The following is a 27,065-nucleotide window of genomic DNA, read 5'->3' on the forward strand; positions in this document are numbered from 1 at the left end:
TTGTGGCTCATTCCCGGCGCGGGTGCCGCTCCCAGCGCTCGGGGCCGCTCTGAGTCACCCCCGGGCCCCCCCCCGTGTCCCCCCACCCCGCTCTGAGTCACCGACCCGTCCGGCCGGCACCGAGCGGAGCCTTCCAGAACCTTCCGGGCCCGGGGGGGGGCACCGGGCAGCGCGACCCCTCCCATAAAGAGTGTCACTGCCCCCCAAATGTGCCACCAACCCCCCAAATGTGTCACCACCACCCCAAATGTGTCACTGCCCCCCAAATGTGTCACCGCCCCCCCCAAATGTGTCACCGCCCCCCCCAAATGTGTCACTGCCCCCCCCAAATGTGCCACCGCCCCCCCATCGGTGCCACCGCCCCCCCTCCCGTGTCCCCCTCCCCGTCTTTGGGGGGGGGGGGTTGTGCAAAAAAAATTCCGAAATTGTCTAAAAATGGAGAAATTCCCTCAAAATTTTAGGACACGGTGTGATAAGGGAGGGGTGACAGGGGACAGGTGCCACCCCCCCACGCTGCCCCGCCCTTCCCGACCGGAATTCCCGCGAATCCCAAAAATCCGCGGGCTCCGAGCGGGCCCTGGGGACATCGAGGGGGTCCCCAAAGTGTCCCGGGGGCGTCCCCCGGTCCCCAAACTGTGCCCAATGTCCCGGGGGTGTCCCCCTGTCCTGGGGGTGTCCCCCCGATGTCCCCGCTGTCTCGGGAGTGTCCCCCCGATGTCCCACGGTGTCCCCCCCCGTGTCCCCCCAGGCCCGGAGGTGTCACCGGAGCCGCCGCGAGTTCCCGAGCGAGGCCCGAGGATTGCGGGGGCGGATCCGGCACCGGCACCCGCCAAGGTCAGCGCGGCCGAACCGGCCCTGCTCGGACCCCAGAGCCGCTCTCCGGCCACTGTCCACCCCAGAGCCACTGTCCATCCCCTGCTCGGACCCCAGAGCCGCTCTCTGGCCACTGTCCACCCCAGAGCCACTGTCCATCCCCTGCTCGGACCCCAGAGCTGTGTCCAGCCCCAAACCCAGTGTCCATCCCCACCCTGACCCCAGAGCCGTGTCCGGCCCCAGAGCCGTGTCCATCCCCTGCCCCGTGTCCGGCCACTGCCCTGACCCCAAACCCCGTGTCCATCCCCAGACCCGGTGTCCATCCCCACGCTGACCCCAGACCCGGTGTCCATCCCCACCCTGACCCCAGACCTGTGTCTGGCCCCAGACCCAGTGTCCATCCCCTCCTACAGACCCCAGACCCAGTGTCCAGCCACTGCCCTGACCCCAGAGCTGTGTCTGGCCCCAAACCCAGTGTCCATCCCCAGACCCGGTGTCCATCCCCACCCTGACCCCCGGACTCTGTGTCCAGCCCCTGCCCCCATGTCCGGCCCCACCCTGACCCCAAACCCTGTGTCCATCCCCTCTTCTTGACCCCCAGCCACGTGTCCAGCCCCACACTGACCCCATGTCCAGCCCCAGTGACCCCTGTCCCCTGTCCTGGCACAGATGGAGCCCGAGGAGACGCGGGAGCTGCTCCTGCCCAGCTGGACGGGCAGCGGCTCCCACGGCATCACCATCGCCCAGACCGACGACGGCGTCTTCGTGCGCCGCGTGCAGCAGAACTCGCCGGCCGCTGCGCATGGGCGTGGTGCAGGAAGGTTGGCACGGCACACCTGGGGGCACCTGGGGGCTCCACACACACCTGGGGGCTCGGGGCATGGCCGTGGTGCAGGAAGGTGGGCACGGCACACCTGGGCACACCTGGGGGCTCCACATACACCTGGGGGGGCACCTGGGGGCTCTGGGCACACCTGGCGATCCACCCACACCTGGGGGCTCCACCCACACCTGGGGGCTCCACCCACACCTGGGCTGGTCTGGGAGCATCTCAGGAGCTTCTGGCTCTGTCCCCGTGGACGGTGACCCCACAGTCACTCAGGTGGGCACAGGGGGGTCCATCCCAGTGTCCCCACCCCCCTGACCCGTCCCCCCTGTCCCCATGGGTGGTGACCCCACAGTCACTCGGCACCCTGACCTGTCCCCCCTGTCCCTGTGGGTCACTGGGGGGGCACAGGGGTGTCCCCAGCCCCCTGACCCATCCCCCCGGTGTCCCCCCGTGTCCCCATGGATGGTGACCCCGGTGTCCCCAGCCCCCTGACCCGTCCCCCCGTGTCCCCATGGATGGTGACCCCGGTGTCCCCAGCCCCCTGACCCGTCCCCCGTGTCCCCCCGTGTCCCCAGGGATCAGATCGTCGGCGCCACCGTTTACTTTGACAAGCTGCCGTCGGGGGAGGCGGCGCAGCTGCTGCAGAGCCTGGGCCAGCACACGCTGGGGCTGCGGCTGCAGCGGCGCGGCGACCGCTCGCCCACGGCCGGACACGCCTGCGGCCACGCCAGACACGGCTGCGGTCAGCTGGAGCTGGTGCCCGGCAGCCCCGAGGTCGTGCTGGTGAGTGAGGAGGAGGATGGGGATGAAGATGATGAAGATGGGATGAGATGAGGATGGGGACAAGGATGAGGATAAGGAGAGCAAGAGGATGAGAAGGAGGAGAATGGGGATGAGGATGAAAATGAAGCATAAGGATGGAGATGATCAGGATGAGATGGGGATGAGGATGGGGATGAAGATAAGGATGGAGATGAAGGTGATGAGGATGGGAAAGAGAGTGTGGATGAGAATGAGGCTGAAAATAAGGATGAGAAGGAAGATGAGGACAAAGATAAGGACATGGATGGGGTTGGGGATGATGAAGAGGATGAGGATGATGCTGGGCACGGGCGGGCAGCAGTGCCCATCTCTCACCATCTCCATGCCCGCAGAGCGGCGATGATGAGGATGAGGATGGGGATTAGGATAGGGACAGAGGTGGGGAAGAGGATGGGGATGCGATGAGGATGATGATGGGCACGGGCAGGCAGCACCATCCAGCCCTCACCATCTGTCCCTCAGAGCGGCGATGACGAGGATGAGGAACAGGATGAGGATGGGGATTAGGACAAGGACGGGGATGGGGATGAGGATGATGATGATGCTGGGCACGGGCAGGCAGCACCATCCAGCTCTCACCACCGTGGTGTCCCCCTCAGAGCGGCGATGACGAGGAGTACCGGCGCATCTACACCACCAAGATCAAACCGCGGCTCAGGTCTGAGGAGGGCCCCGAGGCCGAGGGGACGCAGAGTAGAACCATCACGGTCACCCGCAGGGTCACCGCCTACACCGTGGACGTCTCCGGCCACGATGGCGACCTCGATGTCCACCTGCCCGCGACACCTGAGGGGCTTCACCTGAGCCAAATTCCTGCCGGAGAAACTGGAAAATGCCTGGCGGGCTGGAAGGGCGCCGGGGCCTCGCCGCGCGTGGAGGCCAACGGACAGTTTGGAGAGCTGGACGGGACACTGCACGTGGCCGGAGGGGCTCCGTGTCCCCACGGGGAGCTCGGCAGCTCCTCCTCCGTGGACGTGGGGAAAATCAAGATCCCGACATTAAAAATCCCCAAATTCGGGGTCCAGGCCGGCGGTGAAGCTCCGGCCCCACAGGTGGACGCTGGGGTGGACGTCACCTGCTCGCCCGCCCCGGTGCCACAGGTGGATGTGGCGGTCAAAGGTGCCACCAAGGTCCCCTCCCCTCCGCTGGACGTCCCCAGCGTGGAGATCCCAACCACGGATGGCGCAAAAGGGAAAATCAAAATCCCGCACTTGACCTTCCCCAAATTCACTGCACAGGGCGACGGCGGCGCCACCGTGGATGTCCCCAAGGGCGTGGCCGTCCCCGAGGGCGTGGCCGGCCCTGAGGTGGCCCTGGAGGGAGAATGGAAAGGCCCCACCTTCAAGAAGGTGGAAACGCCCCAAATTTCGCTGTCGGACGTGAACCTGAACCTGAGGGGCCCCAGAGGGGAAGGGGACCCCAAAGGACTCGGCCCCAAGGGGCTCCAGGTGGACCTGAGGGGGCCCCGGGTGGACATGGCCGGGCCTGGGGGGTGGCCTGAAGGGCGTGGAGGTGGACATTGGCGTGAAGGGGCCGAAGGGAGGAGTGGACGTGGCTGTGCCCACCCTGGGGGGCGAATTGAGGGGGCCACAGCTGGACCTGAAAGGGCCCCAGATTGGGGTAGAGGTGCCCGGAGTGGACATCAAAGGCCCCGAGATGGGCATCAAGACCCCCCAAGCATCCGTGCCCGACATCAACCTGAGCCTCAAGGGGCCCGGAGTGAAGGGAAATGTGGATGTTGGTGCCCCAAAACTGGAAGGGGAGCTGAAGGGCCCCGGGCTGGACATCAAAGGCCCAAAGTGGAGGTGGGGAGCCCAGAAATGGAGATCCAGAGCCCCGAGGGGAAACTGAGGTTCCCCAAGCTGAAGATGCCCAAATTTGGGGTGAAGGGAGAGACCCCCAGCACCGAGGTGACCCTTCCCAAAGGGGGGGTGGACGCCTCCTGCCCCAAGGTAGACATTGGCGTCCCGAGCGTGGACATCAAGGGCCCCAAGGTGGACGTTGAAGCGCCCGAAGTGGACGTGCACGGCCCCGAGGGGAAATTCAAGATGCCCAAGTTCAAAATGCCCAAATTTGGGTTGCCTGGGGTCAAGGCAGAAGGTCCAGAGCTGGACGTGAACCTCTCAAAGGGCGGCGTGGAGGTGTCAGGCCCCAAGGTGGACGTTGAGGCGCCGAGTTTGGACATCCAGGCCCCCAAAATCTCCGTGCCGGACGTCGAGCTGACCCTGAACGGTGCCAAGGCCAGCGGCGACCTGGACGTGTCCGTGCCGGGTTTGAAGGGCCCCAAGCTGGACATCAAAGGGCCCAAAGTCGAGGTTGAAGCCCCAGATTTGGACGTCCAAGGGCCCGAGGGCAAACTGAAGTTCCCCAAGATGAAAATGCCCAAATTTGGGGTGAAGGGAGAGAGCCCCGAGCTTGAGGTGACCCTTCCCAAAGCGGGGGTGGACGTTTCGGGTCCTGGTGTCACAGTCGAGGTCCCTGGCGTGGACCTGAAGGGCCCCAAGATGAAGGTGCCCGAGGTGGGCATCAAAACCCCCCAGATCTCCATGCCCGACATCGACCTGAGCCTCAAAGGGCCCAAAGTCAAGGCAGATTTGGACGTTTCCGCCCCAAAACTGGAAGGGGAGCTGAAGACCCCCGGGCTGGACCTCAAAGGGCCCAAAGTCGAGGTTGAAGCCCCAAATTTGGACATCCAAGGCCTGAGGGCAAACTGAAGTTCCCCAAGATGAAAATGCCCAAATTTGGGGTGAAGGGAGAGAGCCCCGAGCTCGAGGTGACCCTTCCCAAAGGGGGCATGGACATTTCTGCCCCCAAGGTGGACATTGATGTCCCCAAGATGGACATTTCCGCCCCCAAAATGGACATTTCTGCCCCCAAGGTGGACATCGACGTCCCCAGCGTGAACATGGAAGGGCCAGAGGTCAAAGGGAAAGGCCTCAAGTTCAAAATGCCCGAACTCAACGTTCAGACCCCAAAACTCTCCATGCCCGACGTGGATCTGGGCTTGAAGGCCCCGAAACTCAAAGGGGACCTCGGAATTTCTGGGCTGAAGGGCCCAAAAATGGACGTGAAAGGCCCCAAGGTGGACGTGGAAAGTGCCAAAATCGACGTGAAAGGTCCCAGGTTGGATGTGGAAGGTCCCAAGGTGGATGTGGAAGGTCCCAAGGTGGATGTGGAAGGTCCCAAGGTGGATGTGGACGTGCCGGAGGTGGACTTGGAGTGTCCAGAAGGGAAGGTGAAAGGTCCCAAATTCCGGATGCCCAAACTCAACATCAAATCCCCCAAAATCTCGATGCCGGACGTGGATTTGAACCTGAAGGGACCCAAAGTGAAGGGAGACGTGGACGTGTCCCTCCCCAAGGTGGAAGGGGAGTTGAAAGCTCCGGAAGTGGACATTAAAGGGCCGAAGGTGGACGTGGAGGTGCCCGGCGTGGATTTGGAGGGGCCTGAGGGGAAGATCAAAGGGCCCAAGTTCAAGATGCCCGAGATGCACATCAAGACCCAGAAGATCTCCTTGCCTGACGTGGACATCAACCTCAAGGGCCACAAGGTCAAGGGGGATGTGGACGTGTCCCTGCCAAAGCTCGAGGGTGACCTGAAGGGCCCTGAACTGGACATCAAGGGCCCCAAAGTGGACATTGAGGCACCTGACGTGGACATTCACGGGCCTGAGGGGAAATTCAAGATGCCCAAGTTCAAAATGCCCAAATTTGGGATGTCTGGGGTCAAAGCAGAAGGCCCCGAGGTGGACGTGAACCTCCCAAAAGGAGACCTGGACGTGTCCGGCCCCAAGGTGGACATTGAAGGTCCAGAGGTGGACATTGACCTCCCAGAGGGGAAGGTGAAGGGCCCCAAGTTCAAGATGCCTGAGATGCACATCAAGGCCCCCAAGATCTCCATGCCCGACATTGACCTGAACCTCAAAGGCCCCAAATTGAAGGGGGACGTTGATGTCTCTGTCCCAAAGCTCGAGGGTGACCTGAAAGCCCCAGACATCGACATCAAGGGCCCCAAGGTGGACATTGAGGCACCTGATGTGGACATTCATGGGCCAGAGGGGAAATTCAAGATGCCCAAGTTCAAAATGCCCAAATTTGGGCTGAAGGGAGAAGGCCCCGAGGTGGACGTGAACCTCCCAAAAGGAGACCTGGACGTTTCCGGCCCCAAGGTGGACGTTGAGATGCCAAGTGTGGACATTGAGGGGGCAGAGGGGAAGATCAAAGGCCCCAAGTTCAAGATGCCCGAGATGAACATCAAGGCCCCCAAGATCTCCATGCCTGATGTTGATTTCAACCTGAAGGGCCCCAAGGTCAAAGGAGACATCGATGTTTCTGCTCCAAAGCTGGAGGGTGAACTGAAGGGGCCTGAACTGGACATCAAGGGCCCCAAAGTGGACATTGAGGCACCTGACGTGGACATGCACGGGCCAGAGGGGAAATTCAAGATGCCTAAATTCAAAATGCCCAAATTTGGGATGCCCGGGGTCAAGGTAGAAGGCCCTGAGGTGGATGTGAACCTCCCGACAGGAAACCTGGACATGTCCGGCCCCAAGGTGGACATTGAAGGTCCAGAGGTGGACGTGGAGCTGCCAGAGGGGAAGGTGAAGGGCCCCAAGTTCAAGATGCCCGAGATGCATTTTAAGACCCCCAAGATCTCCATGCCCGACATTGATTTGAATCTCAAAGGCCCCAAACTGAAGGGAGACGTTGATGTTTCCCTTCCCAAAGTTGAAGGAGACCTGAAAGCCCCAGACATCGACATCAAGGGCCCCAAAGTCAATGTGGATCTCCCCGATGTGGAGCTGGAAGGGCCTGAGGGGAAGATCAAAGGCCCCAAGTTCAAGATGCCCGAGATGCACATCAAGGCCCCCAAGATCTCCATGCCTGATGTCGACTTCAACCTCAAAGGCCCCAAATTGAAGGGGGACGTTGATGTCTCTGTCCCAAAGCTCGAGGGTGACCTGAAAGCCCCAGACATCGATATCAAGGGCCCCAAGGTGGACATTGAGGCACCTGACGTGGACATTCACGGGCCAGAGGGTAAATTCAAGATGCCCAAGTTCAAAATGCCCAAATTTGGGCTGAAGGGAGAAGGCCCCGAGGTGGACGTGAACCTCCCAAAAGGAGACCTGGACATGTCCGGCCCCAGGGTGGACGTTGAGATGCCGAGTGTGGACATTGAGGGCCCAGAGGGGAAGATCAAAGGCCCCAAGTTCAAGATGCCCGAGATGAACATCAAGGCCCCCAAGATCTCCATGCCTGACATCGACCTCAACCTCAAGGGCCCCAAGGTCAAGGGGGGCGATGTCTCTGTCCCCAAGTTGGAAGGGGACCTGAAGGGGCCTGAACTGGACATAAAAGGCCCCAAAGTCAATGTTGAAGCACCAGATGTGGACATCCATGGTCCAGAAGGAAAATTCAAGATGCCCAAGTTCAAAATGCCCAAATTTGGGATGCCCGGGGTCAAGGTAGAAGGCCCTGAGGTGGACGTGAACCTCCCGACAGGAAACCTGGATGTATCCGGCCCCAAGGTGGACATTGAAGGTCCAGAGGTGGATGTGGATCTGCCAGAAGGGAAAATCAAAGGCCCCAAGTTCAAGATGCCTGAGATGAACATCAAAGCCCCCAAGATCTCCATGCCTGACATCGACCTGAACCTGAAAGGTCCCAAAGTCAAGGGGGGCGTTGATGTCTCCGTCCCCAAGTTGGAGGCTGACCTGAAGGGTCCAGATGTGAACATTAAAGGTCCCAAGCTGGATGTGGACGTTCCTGAGGTTGACATTGAAGGTCCCGAGGGGAAGTGGAAGGGACCCAAGCTGAAGATGCCCGAGATGAACATCAAGGCACCGAAGTTTTCTCTGCCTGATGTCGATCTGCACCTGAAAGGTCCCAACGTGAAGGGAGACGTGGGCGTGTCTGCCCCAAAGATAGAAGGTGACGTGAAAGTGCCGGATCTGGAGTTGAAAGGACCCAAAGTGGACGTGGATGTGCCCGACGTGGAGCTGGAGGGCCCCGAGGGGAAGATCAAAGGCCCCAAGTTCAAGATGCCCGAGATGCACTTCAAGGCCCCCAAGATCTCCATGCCTGACTTCGATCTCAACCTGAAGGGCCCCAAAGTGAAGGGAGATGTGGATGTGTCCGTCCCGAAAATCGAGGGAGGTCTGAAGGCCCCGGATGTTGACATCAAAGGCCCCAAGGTCGATGTGGATCTCCCCAACATCGACCTGGAGTGTCCCGAGGGGAAGATCAAAGGCCCCAAGTTCAAGATGCCCGAAATGCATTTCAAAACCCCAAGATCTCCATGCCCGACATTGACCTCAACCTGAAGGGCCCCAAACTGAAGGGGGACATGGACATTTCTGCCCCAAAACTGGAGGGTGACCTGAAGGGCCCAGACATGGACATCAAAGGTCCCAAGGTGGACATCGAAGCTCCTGACGTGGACATTGAGCTCCCCGAGGGGAAGGTGAAGGGCCCCAAGTTCAAGATGCCCGAGATGCACTTCAAGGCCCCCAAGATCTCCATGCCCGACTTTGATCTGAACCTGAAGGGCCCCAAGGTCAAAGGCGATGTCGATGTGTCCGTGCCGAAGCTCGAAGGGGACCTGAAAGGGCCAGAGGTGTCACTGAAAGGTCCAAAAATGGACGTTGAGGTTCCTGACGTGGAGCTGGAGTGTCCAGAGGGGAAGATCAAAGGCCCCAAGTTCAAGATGCCCGAGATGCACTTCAAGGCGCCCAAGATCTCCATGCCTGACTTTGATCTCAACCTGAAGGGCCCCAAAGTCAAGGGGGACATTGATGTTTCTGCTCCCAAGCTGGAAGGGGACCTGAAGGGGCCTGAATTGGATGTCAAAGGCCCCAAAGTTGATGTCAACCTCCCTGACGTTGACCTGGAGTGTCCTGAGGGGAAACTGAAGGGCCCCAAGTTCAAGATGCCCGAGATGCACATCAAGGCCCACAAGATCTCCATGCCTGACATCGACCTGAACCTGAAGGGCCCCAAATTGAAGGGAGATGTCGATGTTTCTGCTCCAAAGCTGGAAGGAGACCTGAAAGCCCCAGACATCGACATCAAGGGCCCCAAAGTCAATGTGGACCTCCCAGATGTGGAGCTGGAGTGTCCCGAGGGGAAGATCAAAGGCCCCAAGTTCAAGATGCCCGAGATGCACATCAAGGCCCCCAAGATCTCCATGCCTGATGTTGATTTCAACCTCAAAGGCCCCAAATTGAAGGGGGACATTGATGTCTCGGCTCCCAAGCTCGAGGGTGACCTGAAAGCCCCAGACATTGACATCAAAGGCCCCAAGGTGGACATTGAGGCACCTGACGTGGACATTCATGGGCCAGAGGGGAAATTCAAGATGCCCAAGTTCAAAATGCCCAAATTTGGGCTGAAGGGAGAAGGCCCCGAGGTGGACGTGAACCTGCCAAAAGGAGACCTGGATGTTTCCGGCCCCAAGGTGGACATTGAAGGTCCAGATGTGGACATGGAGCTGCCAGAGGGGAAGGTGAAGGGCCCCAAGTTCAAGATGCCCGAGATGCATTTTAAGACCCCCAAGATCTCCATGCCCGACATCGACCTGAACCTGAAGGGCCCCAAGGTCAAGGGCGATGTCGATGTTTCCCTTCCCAAAGTTGAAGGAGACCTCAAGGGGCCTGAACTGGACATCAAAGGCCCCAAAGTCAATGTGGACCTCCCCGATGTGGAGCTGGAAGGGCCCGAGGGGAAGATCAAAGGTCACAAGTTCAAGATGCCTGAGATGCACATCAAGGCACCCAAGTTCTCCATGCCTGACGTTGATTTCGGCTTGAAAGGCCCCAGGGTCAAGGGCGACATGGATGTGTCCCTTCCAAAGCTGGAGGGTGAACTGAAGGGGCCTGAACTGGACATCAAGGGTCCCAAAGTGGACGTTGATGTGCCAGATGTGGACATTCATGGGCCTGAGGGAAAAATTAAATTCCCCAAGTTCAAAATGCCCAAATTTGGGATGCCTGGGGTCAAGGCAGAAGGCCCCGAGGTGGACGTGAACCTCCCGACAGGAAACCTGGACGTGTCCGGCCCCAAGGTAGACATTGAAGGGCCAGATGTGGACATTGATCTCCCCGAGGGGAAGGTGAAGGGCCCCAAGTTCAAGATGCCCGAGATGCACATCAAGGCCCCCAAGATCTCCATGCCCGATGTTGACTTCAACCTGAAAGGCCCCAAACTGAAAGGAGACATCGATGTCTCCGCTCCAAAGCTTGAGGGTGACCTGAAAGCTCCAGACATCGACATCAAAGGCCCCAAAGTCGATGTTGATCTCCCCGATGTTGATTTGGAAGGTCCCGAGGGGAAGATCAAAGGTCCCAAGTTCAAGATGCCTGAGATGCACATCAAAGCCCCCAAGTTCTCCATGCCCGACGTCGACTTCAGCCTGAAGGGCCCCAAAGTCAAAGGTGACATCGACGTCTCTGTCCCCAAGCTGGAAGGTGACCTGAAGGGGCCTGAACTGGACATCAAGGGTCCCAAAGTGGACGTTGATGTGCCAGATGTGGACATTCATGGGCCTGAGGGAAAGATAAAGTTCCCCAAGTTCAAAATGCCCAAATTTGGGATGCCTGGGGTCAAGGCAGAAGGCCCTGAGGTGGATGTGAACCTCCCGACAGGAAACCTGGACGTGTCCGGCCCCAAGGTGGACATTGAAGGGCCAGAGGTGGACGTGGAGGTGCCAGAGGGGAAGGTGAAGGGCCCCAAGTTCAAGATGCCCGAGATGCACATCAAGGCCCCCAAGATCTCCATGCCTGACGTCGACTTCAACCTCAAAGGCCCCAAACTGAAAGGAGATGTTGATGTTTCTGCTCCAAAACTCGAGGGAGACCTGGAAGTCCCAGACATTGACATCAAAGGCCCCAAAGTCGATGTTGATCTCCCGGACGTTGATTTAGAAGGGCCCGAGGGGAAGATCAAAGGCCCCAAGTTCAAGATGCCCGAGATGCACATCAAGGCCCCAAGATCTCCATGCCTGATGTTGACTTCAGCCTCAAAGGCCCCAAATTAAAGGGAGACGTCGATGTCTCTGTCCCCAAGCTGGAGGGTGACCTGAAGGGGCCTGAACTGGACATCAAGGGTCCCAAAGTGGACATTGAGGCACCTGATGTGGACATTCACGGCCCAGAAGGGAAAATCAAAATGCCCAAGTTCAAGATGCCCAAATTCGGCTTTTCTGGGCCCAAAGTTGAAGGCCCCGAGGTGGACGTGAACCTCCCCGAGGCCGAGGTCAACATTTCGGGTCCAAAAGTCGACGTTTCTGTCCCCGAGCTGGACATTGAGGGCCCTGAGGGGAAACTGAAGGGGCCCAAGCTGAAGAAGCCAGAGCTGCAGTTCAACGTCCCCAAGATCTCCATGCCCGACATCGACCTCAACCTGAAGGGCCCCAAACTCAAAGGTGACCTCGATGCTTCTCTGCCCAAGGTGGAGGGCGAGCTGAAGGGCCCCAAAGTGGACATCAAAGGGCCGGAGCTGGAGCTGGAGGGGCCGAAGGTGGACCTGGAAGGAAAAGCTAAAAAATCCAGGTTTAAACTCCCTAAGTTTGGCTTTTCTGGCCCAAAAGTTCAGAGCCCCGAGGTGGATGTGAAGGTTAAAAAGCCTGAGGTGGAACTGTCCGGCCCCAAAGTCGAGGTCCAGGGTCCGGATTTGGACGTGCAGGGAAAATCCAAGGGCTCCAAATTCAAAATGCCTTTTCTGAACATTTCTTCACCCAAAATGTCGATGCCGGACGTGGAGCTGAACCTGAAGGGGCACAAGATGAAGGGGGAGTTTGACCTGTCCACCCCCAAACTGGAAGGGGAGCTGAAGGGTCCTGAGGTGGACATCAAGGGCCCCAAGGTCAACATCGAGGCCCCCAACGTGGACGTTCACGGTCCAGAGGGGAAAATCAAAATGCCCAAGTTCAAAATGCCCAAATTTGGTGTTCCTGGGTTTAAAGGGGAGGGGCCAGAGGTGGACGTGAACTTGCCCACAGGAGAACTGGACGTGTCCGGTCCTAAAGTGGACATTGAAGGTCCAGAGGTGGACATTGAGGGGCCGGAGGGGAAGATCAAAGGGCCCAAGTTCAAGATGCCCGAGATGAACATCAAAGCCCCCAAGATCTCCATGCCCGACATCGACCTGAACCTGAAGGGCCCCAAGGTCAAGGGGGACGTGGACATGTCCCTGCCCCAGGTGGACCTGAAGGGACCCAAGGTGGACGTGGAGGTTCCCGACGTCGACATCGAGGGCCCACAAGGGAAAATCAAAGGCCCCAAATTCAAAATGCCCGAGATGAACATCAAAGCCCCCAACCTGTCCATGCCAGACCTGGACCTCAACCTGAAAGGTCCCAAGGTCAAAGGGGGGGCAGACATCGATCTGACCGCACCAAAAATCGAGGGAGACCTGAGCTTGCCGGACGTCAACATCAAAGGCCCCAAGGTGGACATTGAAGGGCCAGAGGTGGACATTGACCTCCCAGAGGGGAAGGTGAAGGGCCCCAAGTTCAAGATGCCCGAGATGCACATCAAGGCCCCCAAGATCTCCATGCCTGACGTTGATTTCAACCTGAAGGGCCCCAAAATCAAGGGGGACATTGATGTCTCTGCTCCAAAGATGGAAGGTGACCTGAAAGCCCCAGACATTGACATCAAGGGCCCCAAGGTGGACATTGAGGCACCTGACGTGGACATTCATGGGCCTGAGGGGAAATTCAAGATGCCCAAATTCAAAATGCCCAAATTTGGGCTGAAGGGAGAAGGCCCCGAGGTGGACGTGAACCTGCCAAAAGGAGACCTGGATGTGTCCGGCCCCAAGGTGGACATTGAAGGTCCAGATGTGGACATGGAGCTGCCAGAGGGGAAGGTGAAGGGCCCCAAGTTCAAGATGCCCGAGATGCATTTTAAGACCCCCAAGATCTCCATGCCCGACATTGACCTGAACCTGAAGGGCCCCAAATTGAAGGGGGACGTTGATGTCTCTGTCCCCAAGATGGAAGGAGACCTGAAAGGACCTGAAATTGAACTCAAGGGCCCCAAAGTCGATGTGGATCTCCCCGATGTTGATCTGGAAGGGCCTGAGGGGAAGATCAAAGGCCCCAAGTTCAAGATGCCCGAGATGCACATCAAGGCCCCCAAGATCTCCATGCCAGACTTTGATCTCAACCTGAAAGGTCCCAAAGTGAAGGGAGACGTGGACGTGTCCCTGCCCACCGTGGAAGGAGACCTTAAAGGGCCAAAGGTGGATGTGAAAGGCCCTGAATTCGATGTTTCTGCCCCAGATGTTCAAATTGAGGGTCCCGAAGGGAAGATCAAAGGCCCCAAGTTCAAGATGCCCGAGATGAACATCAAAGCCCCCAAGATCTCCATGCCCGACTTTGACCTGAACCTGAAGGGCCCCAAATTGAAGGGGGACATTGATGTTTCTGCTCCCAAGCTGGAAGGAGACCTGAAGGGCCCAGACGTCGACATCAAAGGCCCCAAAGTCGATGTTGACCTGCCTGACATGGAGCTGAAGGGCCTGAGGGGAAGATCAAAGGCCCCAAGTTCAAGATGCCCGAGATGCACATCAAGGCCCCCAAGATCTCCATGCCTGATGTTGATTTCAACCTGAAAGGCCCCAAAGTCAAAGGTGATGTGGACGTGTCCCTTCCAAAACTGGAGGGTGACCTGAAAGCCCCAGACATTGACATCAAGGGCCCCAAAGTGGACATTGAGGCACCTGACGTGGACATTCACGGGCCAGAGGGGAAATTCAAGATGCCCAAGTTCAAAATGCCCAAATTTGGCTGAAGGGAGAAGGCCCCGAGGTGGACGTGAACCTGCCAAAAGGAGACCTGGATGTGTCCGGCCCCAAGGTGGACATTGAAGGTCCAGAGGTGGACGTGGAGCTGCCAGAGGGGAAGGTGAAAGGCCCCAAGTTCAAGATGCCCGAGATGCATTTTAAGACCCCCAAGATCTCCATGCCCGACATTGATTTGAATCTCAAAGGCCCCAAACTGAAGGGAGACGTTGATGTTTCCCTTCCCAAAGTTGAAGGAGACCTGAAAGCCCCAGACATCGACATCAAGGGCCCCAAAGTCGATGTTGATCTCCCCGATGTGGAGCTGGAAGGGCCTGAGGGGAAGATCAAAGGCCCCAAGTTCAAGATGCCCGAGATGCACATCAAGGCCCCCAAGATCTCCATGCCTGACATCGATTTCAACCTCAAAGGCCCCAAAGTCAAGGGCGACATCGACGTCTCAGTCCCTAAACTTGAAGGTGACCTGAAGGGGCCTGAAATTGATATCAAGGGCCCCAAAGTGGACGTTGATGTGCCAGACGTGGACATTCACGGCCCAGAAGGGAAAATCAAAATGCCCAAGTTCAAGATGCCCAAATTCGGCTTTTCTGGGCCCAAAGTGGAAGGCCCCGAGGTGGATGTGAACCTGCCCTCAGGAAAACTGGATGTGTCTGGCCCCAAGGTGGACATTGAGGGGCCAGAGGTGGACATTGACCTCCCAGAGGGGAAGGTGAAGGGCCCCAAGTTCAAGATGCCCGAGATGCACATCAAGGCCCCCAAGATCTCCATGCCTGACCTCGACCTGAACCTGAAGGGCCCCAAGGTCAAGGGTGACGTGGACGTGTCCCTGCCCAGCGTGGAGGGAGGGCTGAAAGGGCCCGAGGTCAGCGTCACCGGCCCCGAGGTGGCCATCGACAGCCCCGAGGGCAAGTTCAAACTGCCCAAGTTCAAGATGCCCAAATTCTCCATGCCGGGGTTCAAGGGGGATGGGGTGGACGCTGACCTGACCCTCCCCAAGGGCGACGTGGCCATTTCAGGCCCCAACTTGGACCTGGAGGCTCCTGAGCTGAGCGTGGACGGGAAAGCCAAAGGTCCCAAATTTTCCATGCCCGAGATGCACATCAAGGCCCCCAAGATCTCCATGCCCGACGTCGACTTCAACCTGAAGGGCCCCAAACTGAAGGGAGACGTTGATGTTTCCCTTCCCAAAGTTGAAGGAGACCTGAAGGCCCCAGACATCGACATCAAAGGCCCCAAAGTCAATGTGGATCTCCCGGATGTGGAGCTGGAAGGGCCTGAGGGGAAGATCAAAGGCCCCAAGTTCAAGATGCCTGAGATGCACATCAAGGCCCCCAAGATCTCCATGCCTGATGTTGATTTCAACCTCAAAGGCCCCAAAATCAAGGTGACATGGATGTCTCTGTCCCAAAGCTCGAGGGTGACCTGAAAGCCCCAGACATCGACATCAAGGGCCCCAAGGTGGACATTGAGGCACCCGATGTGGACATTCATGGGCCAGAGGGTAAATTCAAGATGCCCAAGTTCAAAATGCCCAAATTTGGGCTGAAGGGAGAAGGTCCCGAGGTGGACGTGAACCTCCCAAAAGGAGACCTGGACATGTCCGGCCCCAGGGTGGACGTTGAGATGCCGAGTGTGGACATTGAGGGCCCAGAGGGGAAGATCAAAGGCCCCAAGTTCAAGATGCCTGAGATGCACATCAAGGCCCCCAAGATCTCCATGCCCGACGTCGATTTCAACCTGAAGGGCCCCAAGGTCAAGGGTGATGTTGATGTCTCTGCCCCGATGCTGGAGGGCAACCTGCAGTGCCCAGATGTTGACCTCAAGGGCCCCAAGGTGGACATTCAGGCTCCGGACGTGACCCTGGAAGGGCCCAAGGTGAAGATGCCCGAAATTCATGTCAAGACCCCCCAGATCTCCATGCCGGACATTGACCTGAACCTGAAAGGGCTGAAGGTCAAAGGTGACGCTGACCTGCACGGCCCCAAGCTCGAGGGGGGCCTCAAGGGCCCTGATCTGGACATCAAAGGCCCCAAGGTGGACATCGAGGGCCCCGCGGTCGATGTCGATGGCCTGGAGGGGAAGGTGAAGCTGCCCAAAATGAAAATGCCCAAATTTGGCTTGAAGGGCGAAGGGCCCGAGGTGGACGTGAACCTGCCCAAGGCCGAGGTGGATCTGTCTGGGCCCAAGGTCGATCTCAGCCTGCCAGAGGTCAACGTTGAAGGTCCGGAGGGCAAAGTGAAAGGCCCTAAACTGAAAATGCCCGAAATGCACGTGAACGTCCCCAAAATCTCCATGCCCGAGATAGACTTGAACCTGAAAGGCCACAAAACCAAGGGCGGCTTTGACATTTCCACCCCCAAGTGGAAGGTCACCTGAAGGGCCCCGAGGTCGAGCTCAAAGGCCCAGAATTTGGGGTGAAAGGCCCAGAATTCGGGATCAAAGGCCCTGAGGTTGACGTTGAATGTCCCCGACGTGAACGTGGAGGTCCCAGAAGCCAACATCAAAGCTCCTAAGTTCAAAAAGTCCAAATTTGGGTTTGGCATGAAGACCCCCAAGGCCGAGGTGGATTTACCCGAGGCGGAGCTGAGCGTGGAGTCCCCCGAGGCCCACCTGGCCGCGAAGGGCAAGAAGAGCAAGTTCAAGATGCCCAAAATCCACATGAGCGGCCCCAAAGTGAAGGGCAAGAAGGGCGCGTTCGAGGTGAGCGCGGCCGGGGGCCGAGCTGGAGGCGGAGCTCAGCGGCCCCGACGTCGCTGCGGGCGGAAGCGCCGCCGTGAAATCCCCCAAGGGCAAGAAACCCATGTTTGGGAAGATCTCCTTCCCGGACGTCGAGTTCGACCTGAAATCGCACAAATTCCGTGGGGAGGCCCCGAAAGTCGAGGGCGATCTGGAGGCCAAGGGCGACCTCAACGTGGATGTGGAGGGCCCCGAGGTGAACCTGAAGAGCCCAAAATTGAAACTGCCCGGGGTCCAGGTGGGCACGGGGGACGTGAAGGTCGGGGGGGAGCTGAAGGGCCCCGCCGGGGTCGGCGTTGAGGTGAAAGGACCAAAGGTGAAAGGTGAGGTCGGCGTGGGCGGAGCACAACTGGAAGGTCCCGAGGTCAGCCTGGGGTGGCCCAAGGGGGGCAGAGCGGGTCTGGGGCTGGAAGTGCCGGACGTGAGCTCGGAGCTGGACGTGAAGCTCAAAGGGCCCCAGATCTCCGGAGCTGAGCTGGAGGGGAACCTGAAAGGACCAAAACTAAAGGGAGATTTGGACATTTCGGGCTCCGTGGAAGGGCCTGGCGTGGGCCTGGACCTCGGCGGCCTCGGGGGCAAGGTGAAGCTGCCCACGGTGAAGACCCCGACTCTGGAGGTCCAGGGGGGCAGTCCCTGCTCCGTCCAGTCCCCGGGGGCCGGCCGGGACCTGCAGGGGCCCTCGCTGGACGTGTCCGGCCTCGATGTGGATGTCAGCACGAAAGGACCAAAGGTGAAAGGAGAGGTGGGCATCAAAGCCCCCCAGGTGTCATCGGACGACGCCGGGTTTGAGATTCTGGGGGGCACCATCAAGCTGCCCTCGCTGAAGCTGCCCCAGTTCAGCGTCTCCAGCCCCGGGGGGGACGCGGGGGTCGCTCTGGAGGGCCCCCAGGTCAAGGGGGTGCTGGAAGGCCCCGAGGTGGAGCTGAAAGGGCCGAAATTCTCCTCGCCAGACGCCGACCTGAGGCTGAAAGGACCAAATGTGGACATGGCCGGTGACATCAAAGGGTCAAAGGTCAGTGTGGATGCCCCTCACGGAGGGGTCAATGTCCACCTGGAGGCTCCGGCCATGGAAGTGTCCGGCTCGGGGCTGAACCTCAACGTGAAGGGGCCGAAGGTCAAGGGCGGTGTTGAGGCCACGCCGCCGTCGGTCAGCGCCGCTTCCGGAACGTTCCACGCCTCCTGCCCCAGGCTGGGCGCCGAGGGCGGCCAGGTCAAGGTATCCTTCCCCAAGCTCCGCATGCCCAAATTCGTCTTCTCGGAGGCCGAGCCCAAGGGCCGCGAGGTCGGCGTGGACGTCGAGTTCCCCGAGGCGGAGCCGGACGAGGCCGAGGCGCGGCTGAAGAGATCCAAGATCAAGATGCCCAAGTTCAACTTCTCCAAGCAGAAAGGCCGGGCTGGCGCTGGCATCACCCCGGGGTCGCCCGAGGCCGCGTTCGGCTCCACGCCCGGCTCCGTGCCCGGCTCCGTGTCCGGCTCCAAGGGCAGCCTGGAGGGCGAGCTGGAGGCCGAGGCGCCCGCGGGCAAGGCCAAGTTCTCGCTGTTCCGCGGCAAGAAGGCGCGGCCGCGCTCGTCGTCCTTCAGCGAGGCCGAGCCCGAGGGCGCCCGGCAGCCCCGCGGCAAATTCGGGACCTTCGGGGGCATCGGCTCCAAGGGCAAGGGCAGCTACGAGGTGACACCCGGGCACGAGGGCGGGTCATCGCCGCCGCCCCAGCCCGCCCGGCTCTCGTCGTCATCGTCGTCGTCCGAGGGCGGCGCCCGCGCCGGGGTCCGGCTGCCAGGGCTGGAGCTGGCCGTGGCCAAACGCAAGGAGTGACCGCCGGCGGGGTCAGGGAGTGACCGCTGGGGGAGTGACCACCTGGAGGCCATGAGTGACCACCTGGAGATCATGAGTGACCACCTGGGATGGCCACCAGGAGGCCATGAGTGACCCCTGCAGTGGTCATGAGTGACCCCTGGGAGGCCATGAGTGACCCCTGGAGTGGTCATGAGTGACCCCTGCTGTGGCCATGAGTGACCCCTGGAGTGGTCATGAGTGACCCCTGCTGTGGCCATGAGTGACCCCTGCAGTGGTCATGAGTGACCCCTGGGAGGCCATGAGTGACCTCTGCAGTGGCCATGAGTGACCCCTGGGAGGCCATGAGTGACCCCTGCAGTGGTCAGCAGTGACCCCGGGGGGGTTGTACATAGCCCTGCCCCGAGGGACCCCCACATGTACAGAGTGGGGGGAGGGGCTGGGGGTCCCCCCTCTCCCCGGATTTTGGGGTCCCTCCCCCCCCGCATGCCAAGTGCTTCTTCTCTTCCATTTATCTTTTTATTCCTTTTTTTTTCTTTTTTTTTTTAAATATTTTTATTGGGGTTTATTTTTGTGTCCCCCGTTTTATTCCTCCCTCCTCTCCCCCAAATATTTTCAGTGTTTGGTTAGTGGAAATGAATTTTTTTTTTTCCTCTGTTTCAAACTTTTTTTTGGCTTTTTTCTTTTTTTTTTCTTTTTTTTTTTTTTTTTTGCGGGGCTGGAGGTTCTGCTGGGTCGATGGACTTATTCAAAATTTGGGGTTTTTTTAGTTTGCGAAAGAAATGAAACCAAAACTGTGGATTTTTTATTAAAAAACCAACCTGAACTGTGGATTTTTTACTAAAAAAGTAACCCAAACTGTGAATTTTTTATTTAAAAATAAACCTAACCAAAACCATATTAAAAAAAAGCAAAAATATGGATTTACCCAAAAAAATAAACCAAATAAATAGGAATTACTAAAAAAAAATTAAAAAGTAAAAATGTGGATCTATTTATAAAATGATTTATTGAAGAAATTAATATAAAAATAAATTAAAGAATTAACAGAGGCAATATTCGATCTGTTAAGAAAATAAACCAAGAAAATGGGAAGAATTAAAAATTATAATTAAATTGATTTAGCCAAAGAAATAAACCCAAAAAATGTGGATTTATTGAGCAGAATAAACAAAAAGAAAGTGGATTTATTACTAAAATAAATATATATGGATTTATTAATAAAATAAACCAAAACCAGTGATTTATTAATAAAATAAACAAAAATATGGGTGTATTAATAAAATAAACCAATAAATATGGATTTATTAATAAAATAATCCAAAGAAAATGTACTTATTACATAAAATGAACCAAAAAATAAGAATTTATTATATAAAACAAACCAAAACCATGGATTTATTACTAAAATAAACGACAGCCGTGGGTTTATTATTAAAAATAAACTAAAAAACGTGGATTTATTCCTAAAAACAAACCAAAGAACAGAACTGTGACCTCTGAAGTGGATCACTGTCCCCTGAGCTGGGAAATTCCATCCGTGGCACAAGACCCGGAGCTCGAATGACTCCGACAGGACGGAGCCAGCCCAGAGCCGCTCCCGAGGGTTTATTTTTATTTCATTTTTATTTTATTTTCCTTTTTTTAAGCTGTTTTATGACTGTTTTTTTGTGGTATTTGTTACATCCTTTGTACTATAATTTGATAAATTTCCGTCTCGTTTATCCCCAAAGTTTAAAGGGATCGTCCGGGGTAAAGTTTTGTTTATGAGGAATATTTTTGGGGGAGAAGTTTAAATAAATTAAAATTAAAATTTAAATTAAAAAAAAAATAAATAACCCTCAGAGAATGGAAGAAACCTTTTCCCTTTGCAGCACTTTAACGCCGATTAACGGGAGAAAATCCGGGGTGGAAAACGCAAATAAAATTTGTTTATTAACCGCGACTTTGGTGCACTTTGGGTCATTCTGGGTTTTTTTGGGCTCAAATTTGGGAATTCGCACTCCAATCGGATCCTCCCGCTGGATTTGGGTGTCCCAAACCCCCCCAAAAAATTTGGGACCCTGTCCCCTCCCACCACCTCGAATTTCAGGGCCCCGCCCCCTCCCAAATTTGGGAGTGTTTTCCCTCCTCCCATCGCCCCTCCCCCCCCCGGCTTTTTCTGCTCCTTCCCCTCCTCCCCTCCCCCCCCCCCCCCCCCCCCAATTTTGGTCCTCCCGCCCGCCAGGGGGCGCTGCTGCGCCTCACCCCCATGAAATGGCGGCCCGGAAGTCGGCCATGTTGCCCTAGTGCATGACGAGAGCTGTAGTCCCATTAATCATCACCACTTCCGGCCACGTCCTTCCGATGCATCATGGGAATTGAAGTTCAAATTTCGAGGCAAAACCGGAAGTGGCGTGGCGGCCATGTTTCCTCCGCGGCATCCTGGGAGCTGTAGTTTTTAAGTAGCAGCGGAAGCACGGCCATGTTTGCGCCCGATGCGTGCTGGGAGCTGTAGTTTAGCGTGGTAAACAACCCGGGCGCGGTCTCGGCCTCGCACGCTCGGTTTTACTGGTCCGGACTGGGCGTTACTGGTCCGGACTGGAGGCAGCTGCTCGCCCCGCCCCCCGTGACATCACCCACACAGAGGCATCATGGGTAGGTGGCCATGTTTACTGAGGGACGGTCATGCCCATGTCCACGGGGCGTCCAGGTGTCCCCAGGTGTCCCCAAATGTCCATGGAGGGTCCCCAGGTGTCCTAGGTGAGTCCCCAGCTGTCCTGGCAGGTCCTCAGCTGTGTTAGGTGTCCCCAAACGTCCACTGGAGGGTCCTCAGGTGTCTCCAGGTGTGTCCCGAAATGTCCATTGGACAGTTCCCAGGTGTCCATTGGAAGGTCTTCAGCTGTCCCAGGTGTGTTCAGGTTTCCCAGGTGAGCTCAGCAGCGTCGGTCAGAGTCAGGATATTTCAGTTTGAGTCCCCGTTTGAACTCCCGGAAGCGCTGCCGGTTGAGGCCCAGCTCGGCCTCATGCCCCTCATGGAACCTCAGGTGTGTCAGGTGTGTCCCAGCTGTCACCAGCTGTCCCCGGTGTTTATGAGGGGTTCCCAGGTGTGTTCAGGTGTCCCAGGTGAGCTCAGCAGCGTCGGTCAGAGTCAGGATATTTCAGTTTGAGTCCCCGTTTGAACTCCCGGAAGCGCTGCCGGTTGAGGCCCAGCTCGGCCTCATGCCCCTCATGGAACCTCAGGTGTGTCAGGTGTGTCCCAGCTGTCACCAGCTGTCCCCGGTGTTTATGAGGGGTTCCCAGGTGTGTTCAGGTGTCCCAGGTGAGCTCAGCAGCGTCGTTCAGAGTCAGGATATTTCAGTTTGAGTCCCCGTTTGAACTCCCGGAAGCGCTGCCGGTTGCGGCCCAGCTCAGCCTCGCGCCCCGCGTGGAACCCGCCCGGCTCCTTCCAGCCCCGGTGGGTGACCCAGGCCCCGTCCAGCACTGCGAACCGGAACCCGGCCACGTGCAGCTCGCAGGCCTGGGGAGGGGGCAACGGGGGGTCACACCCAGACCCTCACAGACCCCCCCAAGCACCCAGAGACCCCCTCAGACCCCACAGAGCAGCACCCCCAACCTCCGTGGCCAACCCATGGTCACCCCATGACCCCCAAGACCACCCCACGGCCACCATGACCCCCCCAAGGCCACTATGCCCACCCCATGACCCCCAAGCCCCCCCAAAACCCCTCCCACTCCCCATTTCCCCCCGTTCCCCACCTGGCTGATGCAGTTGAAGCCCCCCCAGACCCCCAAAGCCCCCCCATTTCCCCCCCAGACCCCCATTTCCCCCGTTCCCCACCTGGCTGATGCGGTTGAAGCCGTACTGCAGGAAGCCCTCGTCGAAGGGCGGCACGCCGTGGGCAGGGGCCACGTAGAACGGCTCCCAGGGGTCCCTCCAGGGCGCCTCGTAGGCCACGCGCAGCCGGGGGGCGCCCGGGGGGCCCGGGGGCAGCGCCCGCCAGCGGCCGAAGGCGGTGGGGGCCTGGCAGCGCGGGCACAGCGCCCCATAGAACGGCCGGGCCTCGCCCGCGCCCCACAGCTGCAGCAGCTCCGCCTTGGAGCCGGGGCGCGGCCCCGAGCCCCGCAGCTCGAAGGCCGGGAGCACAAAGAGGGTCCGGGCCCAGGGGGGGGCGCCAGCGGGGGCCTGGGGGGCGCCGGGGGCGTGGGGGGCACTCGGGGTGTTCGGGGCGCTGGGATCACTCTGGGCACTGGGGTCATGTGGGGCATGGGGGGCACTCAAGGCTTTGGGGTCATTCTGGGCTTTTGGGTCACTCAAAGCTTTGGGGTCACTCGGGTCATTGTGGTCACTCCAGGTTTTGGGGTCACTCAGGGTTTTGGGGGCGTTCAGAGCATTGGGGTCACTCAGGGTTTTGGGGTCACTCAGGGCGTTGTGGTCACTCCAGGTGTTGGTGTCATTCTGGGCATTGGGGTCACTCTGGATGTTGGGGTCACTCAGGCCATTGGGGACACCCGAGGTGTTGGAGACCCCCAGCCCTCCAGAAGCCCCCAAAATTTTGGGGTTCCCAAAATCCCCTTGAAACCCCAAACTGCCCTGAATATTCAAAGTTTTGGGGTTCCCCAAATCCCCCTGAGTCCTCAAAACCCCCCAAGACCCTGGAGCTTTGGGGTCCCCCTGTCCCCCCCAGCTTTTGGGCTCCTGTCCCCCCCAGTTCTGGGGTTCCCGTCCCCAGTTCCGGGGGTCCCGTCCCCAGTTTTGGGGGTCCCGTCCCCAGTTTTGGGGGTCCAGCCCCCCGCCCCGCAGCAGCTCCAGGAACCCCTCGCGCAGCCCCGGGCTCGGCTCCACGTCCGCGTCCACCACGAGAACGAAGCGCTGCCAGAATTGGGGCGGGGGTCTCGGCCCGGGCCCGCCGCCCGCCGCGCCCTGCCAGGCCACGTTGCGGAGCAGATTGCCGGGGTACGGCGCCCCCAGAGCGTAACTGGGGGGGTCGGCGGCCGCCAGCCGGGCCAGCGCCCCCCGGCACCCCCCGCGCCACGGCTGGGGAGGGGGCGCTGCCGGGATTCGGGGCGGGGGTCGCGCCGCCCCCTGCACCACCTGCAGCCGGAGCCGCCCCCTCAGCGCCCGGCACGGCCCCGCCAGGACCCCGAGCAGCTCCTGGAGCCCCCCCCGGGGCTCCCCAAACACGGCCAGGGACAGCGGCCCCTCCCAGGACCCCTCCCCTTTTTGGAGACCCCCGCCCAGCGCCGCCGCCGCCCGCCCGGGGGTCCCGTGCGCCGCCAGCACCAGCTCGGGGCGGGGGGCGCGGGCCCAGCCCGGGGGGCGCCCAGAACGTCCCAGAAGACCCGGAACGAGCCCGAGGCGTCCAGGACCCCCCGAGGGGGGCGGGAATTGGGGCGGGGGGCGCGGGAATGGGAATGGTGGGGAGGGGGCGGCAGCGAGCGCAGGTAGAGGGTCTGCAGCAGGGCCAGAGCCCCCAGGAGCCACGCACAGCCCCCCAAAACACGGGCACGGGTCATGGGGGGCACTGGGAAAGGGGACTGGGTTATACTGGGAGGGACTGGGATATACTGGGTTATACTGGGTTATACTGGGAAAGGGGACTGGGTTATACTGGGTTATACTGGGCTATACTGGGGAGCGCAGGTAGAGGGTCTGCAGCAGGGCCAGAGCCCCCAGGAGCCACGCACAGACCCCCCAAAACCGGGCACGGGTCATGGGGGCACTGGGATATACTGGGTTATACTGGGAGGGACTGGGGGGGACTGGGAGAGGGGATCTGGGGGACTGGGGGTTACTGGGAGGCTGCTGGGCCATACTGGGGCTTACTGGAGGATTCCGGGGGTCGCTGGGGCCGGCGCGCAGCCGGGACCAGTCCGGCATGCTGGGTAGGGGTCTGGACCCAATTCCGGTGGGATCGGGACCAGTTTGGGGTTACTGGTCCCAGTTTGGGGTCGCCGGTCCCAGTTTGAGGATGGGGAAGGGTCTGGGTGCAGTTCCGGGGGGTTGCCGGTCCCGGTTTGGGGTCGCCGGTCCCAGTTTGGGGTCGCCGGTCCCAGTTTGGGGTCACTGGGACCAGTCCGGGACTCACCGCCCTGCGCCGACGCCGGGAGGAGCTGCGCATGCGCGGAGCGGAGGAGGCGCGGCCTCGAGAGCAGAGGGCGGGGTTATGCAGATTAGCTTGGGCGGAGTGAATTGGCGCGGTTTCATCGCTAGGGGGGCGTGGCTTGAGCCTTGTGGGCGTGGTTTTCGCGCTGGGGGCGGGGCCTGGCGGCTCCGGTGGGACTCCCGGGACCCCCAAATCCTCCCCAAATTTCCCCAAATGCCCAAAATCCTCCCCAAATCCCCCTAAATTCCGGCGTCCCCCCAAATTCCGGCGTCCCCCCCCACATCCCAGCACATCCCGACCCCTGGCTCCTCCCTGGGGCTCCCCCCAGTTTTTTGTTCCCCCCCAGACCCCCCAATGTCCCCCTCCCCAAATTGCCACCCCCTCCCCAAAGGAGCTGCCACAGGCACGGGGACATTGGGCGACACTTTTATTGCCAGGGGAGACATTGGGGACGCGTTGGGGACATTGGGGACACGCTGGGGACGCGTTGGGGACACGTTGGGGACTCGGTCCCGTGAGCGCGGTGACGGCGTCCTCCTCCTTTGGGGACATTGGCGGCGCTGGGGACGCTGAACAGGCTCAGTCCGAGGGGTTGGGGACATTGGGGACACATTTGGGGACATCAGGGATGTTGGGCACATCGGGGGCTTTGGGGACGTTGGGGACATCAGGCCAGGATGTCCCTTGGAGGGTGTTGGGGGACACTGGGGACACTGAGGCACATTGTGCCTCAGCCCCAGGGCTTGGGGACAGTGGGGACATCATTGGGGACATCACTGGGGACATTACTGGGGACAATATTGGGGATATTATTGGGGATATTGGGGACATTATTTGAGACATTCTTGGGAACATTATTGGGGAAACTGGGGACATTCTTGGGGTCATTATTTGGGATATAACTGGGGACATAATTGGGGAAAATTTGGGACAATACTGGGGACACTATTGGGGAAATAATTGGGGACTTTGGGGACATTGTTGGGGGACTTTGGGGACATCAAGCCACATCGTGCCTCGGTCCCCCGCCTTGGGGACATTGAGGGTGACACCCACGAGGGGATGGGGGGGGCGAGGGGACACAATTTTGGGGAGGGGGCTCTGCCAAAAACGCAGAGCCCGAGGTGAGGGGAGGTGACAAAGGGACAGAGGGACAAAGGGACAGAGGGACATTGCTGGGGACACTGCTGGGGACACGGGGACGTCCCCAGGCGTCCGGGGCTGGGGGCGGGGGGGGCCACCAGCCCCCCCCCCAATTACCTTAGAGACTCGTTACGAGTTAAATTAGCACGAGCGGCCCCGAAGGGGGGGCGGCAGGGCAGGGGCGGCCGGGCCGGGGGGCGCTGGCCGGGCCGGGGGGTGACAATGACAATATGCCATACTGGGGGGCAAGTCGCGTCACAGACTTCAGTTCAGAACGACGGGGCGCGCTGGCTTCCGGCTGGGGACAGAGAGGGGACACGTCAGGCACGGGCTGGGAACCCAGACTGACCCAAAAACCCCGAAACTGCACCAAAAACTGCCCCCAAAACCCCGAAACTGCACCAAAAACTACTCCAAAAACCCCAAAAGCCACCTCCAAAACCCCGAAACTGCACCAAAATCTGCCCCCAAAACCCCGAAACTGCACCAAAAACTACCCCAAAAACCCCGAAACTGACCCAAAAACCATCCCAAAACCCCCGAAACTCCCCCAAAAGCCAACCAAACCTCCCAAACTGACCCAAAAACTGCCCCAAAAACCCCGAAACTGCCCCAAGATCCCCAAAGTTGCTCCAAAAACTCCACAAACCCCTCCAAAAAACCCAAAAACCACCCTGAGAACCCCTAAAACCACTCCAATGCCCTCAAAACCACCCTAAAAACCCCTACACCGTCCCAACAACCCCGATACTGATCCAAAACCCCCCGGAATCACCCCAAAACTGTCGCAAAAACTACGCTAAAAACCCCAAAACCGCCCTGACAACCCCAAAACTGCCCCAAATGCCCCCAAACCACCCGAATGCCCCCCGATGCCCGTGGCCGTGCCCACCTTTGCGGAAGGCGTCCTGCAGGCGGCTCTGGGGGAGTTGATACAACTCAGCAGCAGCAGCGGCAGCAGCCAAGGGGTCGCGGGGCGACCGGGCCGGGGGCGGCCCCGCGGGCCGGGGGGGAGCCCCGGGGAGCGGCCGCCGAGC

General features: G+C 59.1%; 2 protein-coding genes and 1 long non-coding RNA gene across 3 annotated transcripts; 1 reads left to right on the forward strand and 2 right to left on the reverse strand.

Annotated features, from left to right (window-relative positions):
* Positions 1 to 783: 783 nt before the first annotated feature.
* AHNAK (AHNAK nucleoprotein) lies at positions 784 to 20,744 on the forward strand. Its single transcript, XM_063182681.1, is given in 15 exon segments — positions 784 to 834; positions 1,483 to 1,634; positions 2,218 to 2,425; positions 3,064 to 3,951; positions 3,953 to 4,262; positions 4,265 to 5,158; positions 5,161 to 8,748; positions 8,751 to 11,444; positions 11,447 to 13,978; positions 13,981 to 14,253; positions 14,256 to 15,650; positions 15,653 to 16,630; positions 16,633 to 16,715; positions 16,717 to 16,983; positions 16,985 to 20,744. Coding segments are annotated over 14 exon segments (16,098 nt in total). The 5' UTR covers positions 784 to 834; the 3' UTR covers positions 18,821 to 20,744.
* A 686-nt stretch (positions 20,745 to 21,430) lies between these two features.
* B4GAT1 (beta-1,4-glucuronyltransferase 1) lies at positions 21,431 to 24,659 on the reverse strand. The gene is made up of 3 exons (XM_063182684.1): positions 24,596 to 24,659; positions 22,620 to 24,232; positions 21,431 to 22,298 (listed from the first exon to the last, which is right to left on the reverse strand). Exons 1-3 carry the CDS (start codon positions 24,657 to 24,659, stop codon positions 22,107 to 22,109), a joined length of 1,869 nt encoding a protein of 622 aa, XP_063038754.1. The 3' UTR covers positions 21,431 to 22,106.
* A 636-nt stretch (positions 24,660 to 25,295) lies between these two features.
* On the reverse strand, positions 25,296 to 26,996 carry LOC134433992 (uncharacterized). The gene is made up of 2 exons (XR_010031787.1): positions 26,921 to 26,996; positions 25,296 to 26,326 (listed from the first exon to the last, which is right to left on the reverse strand). It is a non-coding gene; the product is annotated as an uncharacterized LOC134433992 (long non-coding RNA).
* Positions 26,997 to 27,065: the final 69 nt, after the last annotated feature.

This window comes from Melospiza melodia, unplaced genomic scaffold (genome assembly GCF_035770615.1).
Source record: "Melospiza melodia melodia isolate bMelMel2 unplaced genomic scaffold, bMelMel2.pri scaffold_291, whole genome shotgun sequence".
NCBI classification, from domain to species: Eukaryota; Metazoa; Chordata; class Aves; order Passeriformes; family Passerellidae; genus Melospiza; species Melospiza melodia.

Bases quoted from the DNA above. Each gene is read 5' to 3' on its own strand.
- B4GAT1 (XM_063182684.1), bottom strand. From the start codon at position 24,659: ATGCCGGACTGGTCCCGGCTGCGCGCCGGCCCCAGCGACCCCCGGAAT. The intron at 24,233-24,595 runs GTATGGCCCAGC...GCCCTGCTGCAG, and splicing joins GAATCCTCCAGTAAGCCCCA to ACCCTCTACCTGCGCTCGCT. The intron at 22,299-22,619 runs GTGGGGAACGGG...CCCCCTCCCCAG, and splicing joins GCTTCAACCGCATCAGCCAG to GCCTGCGAGCTGCACGTGGC.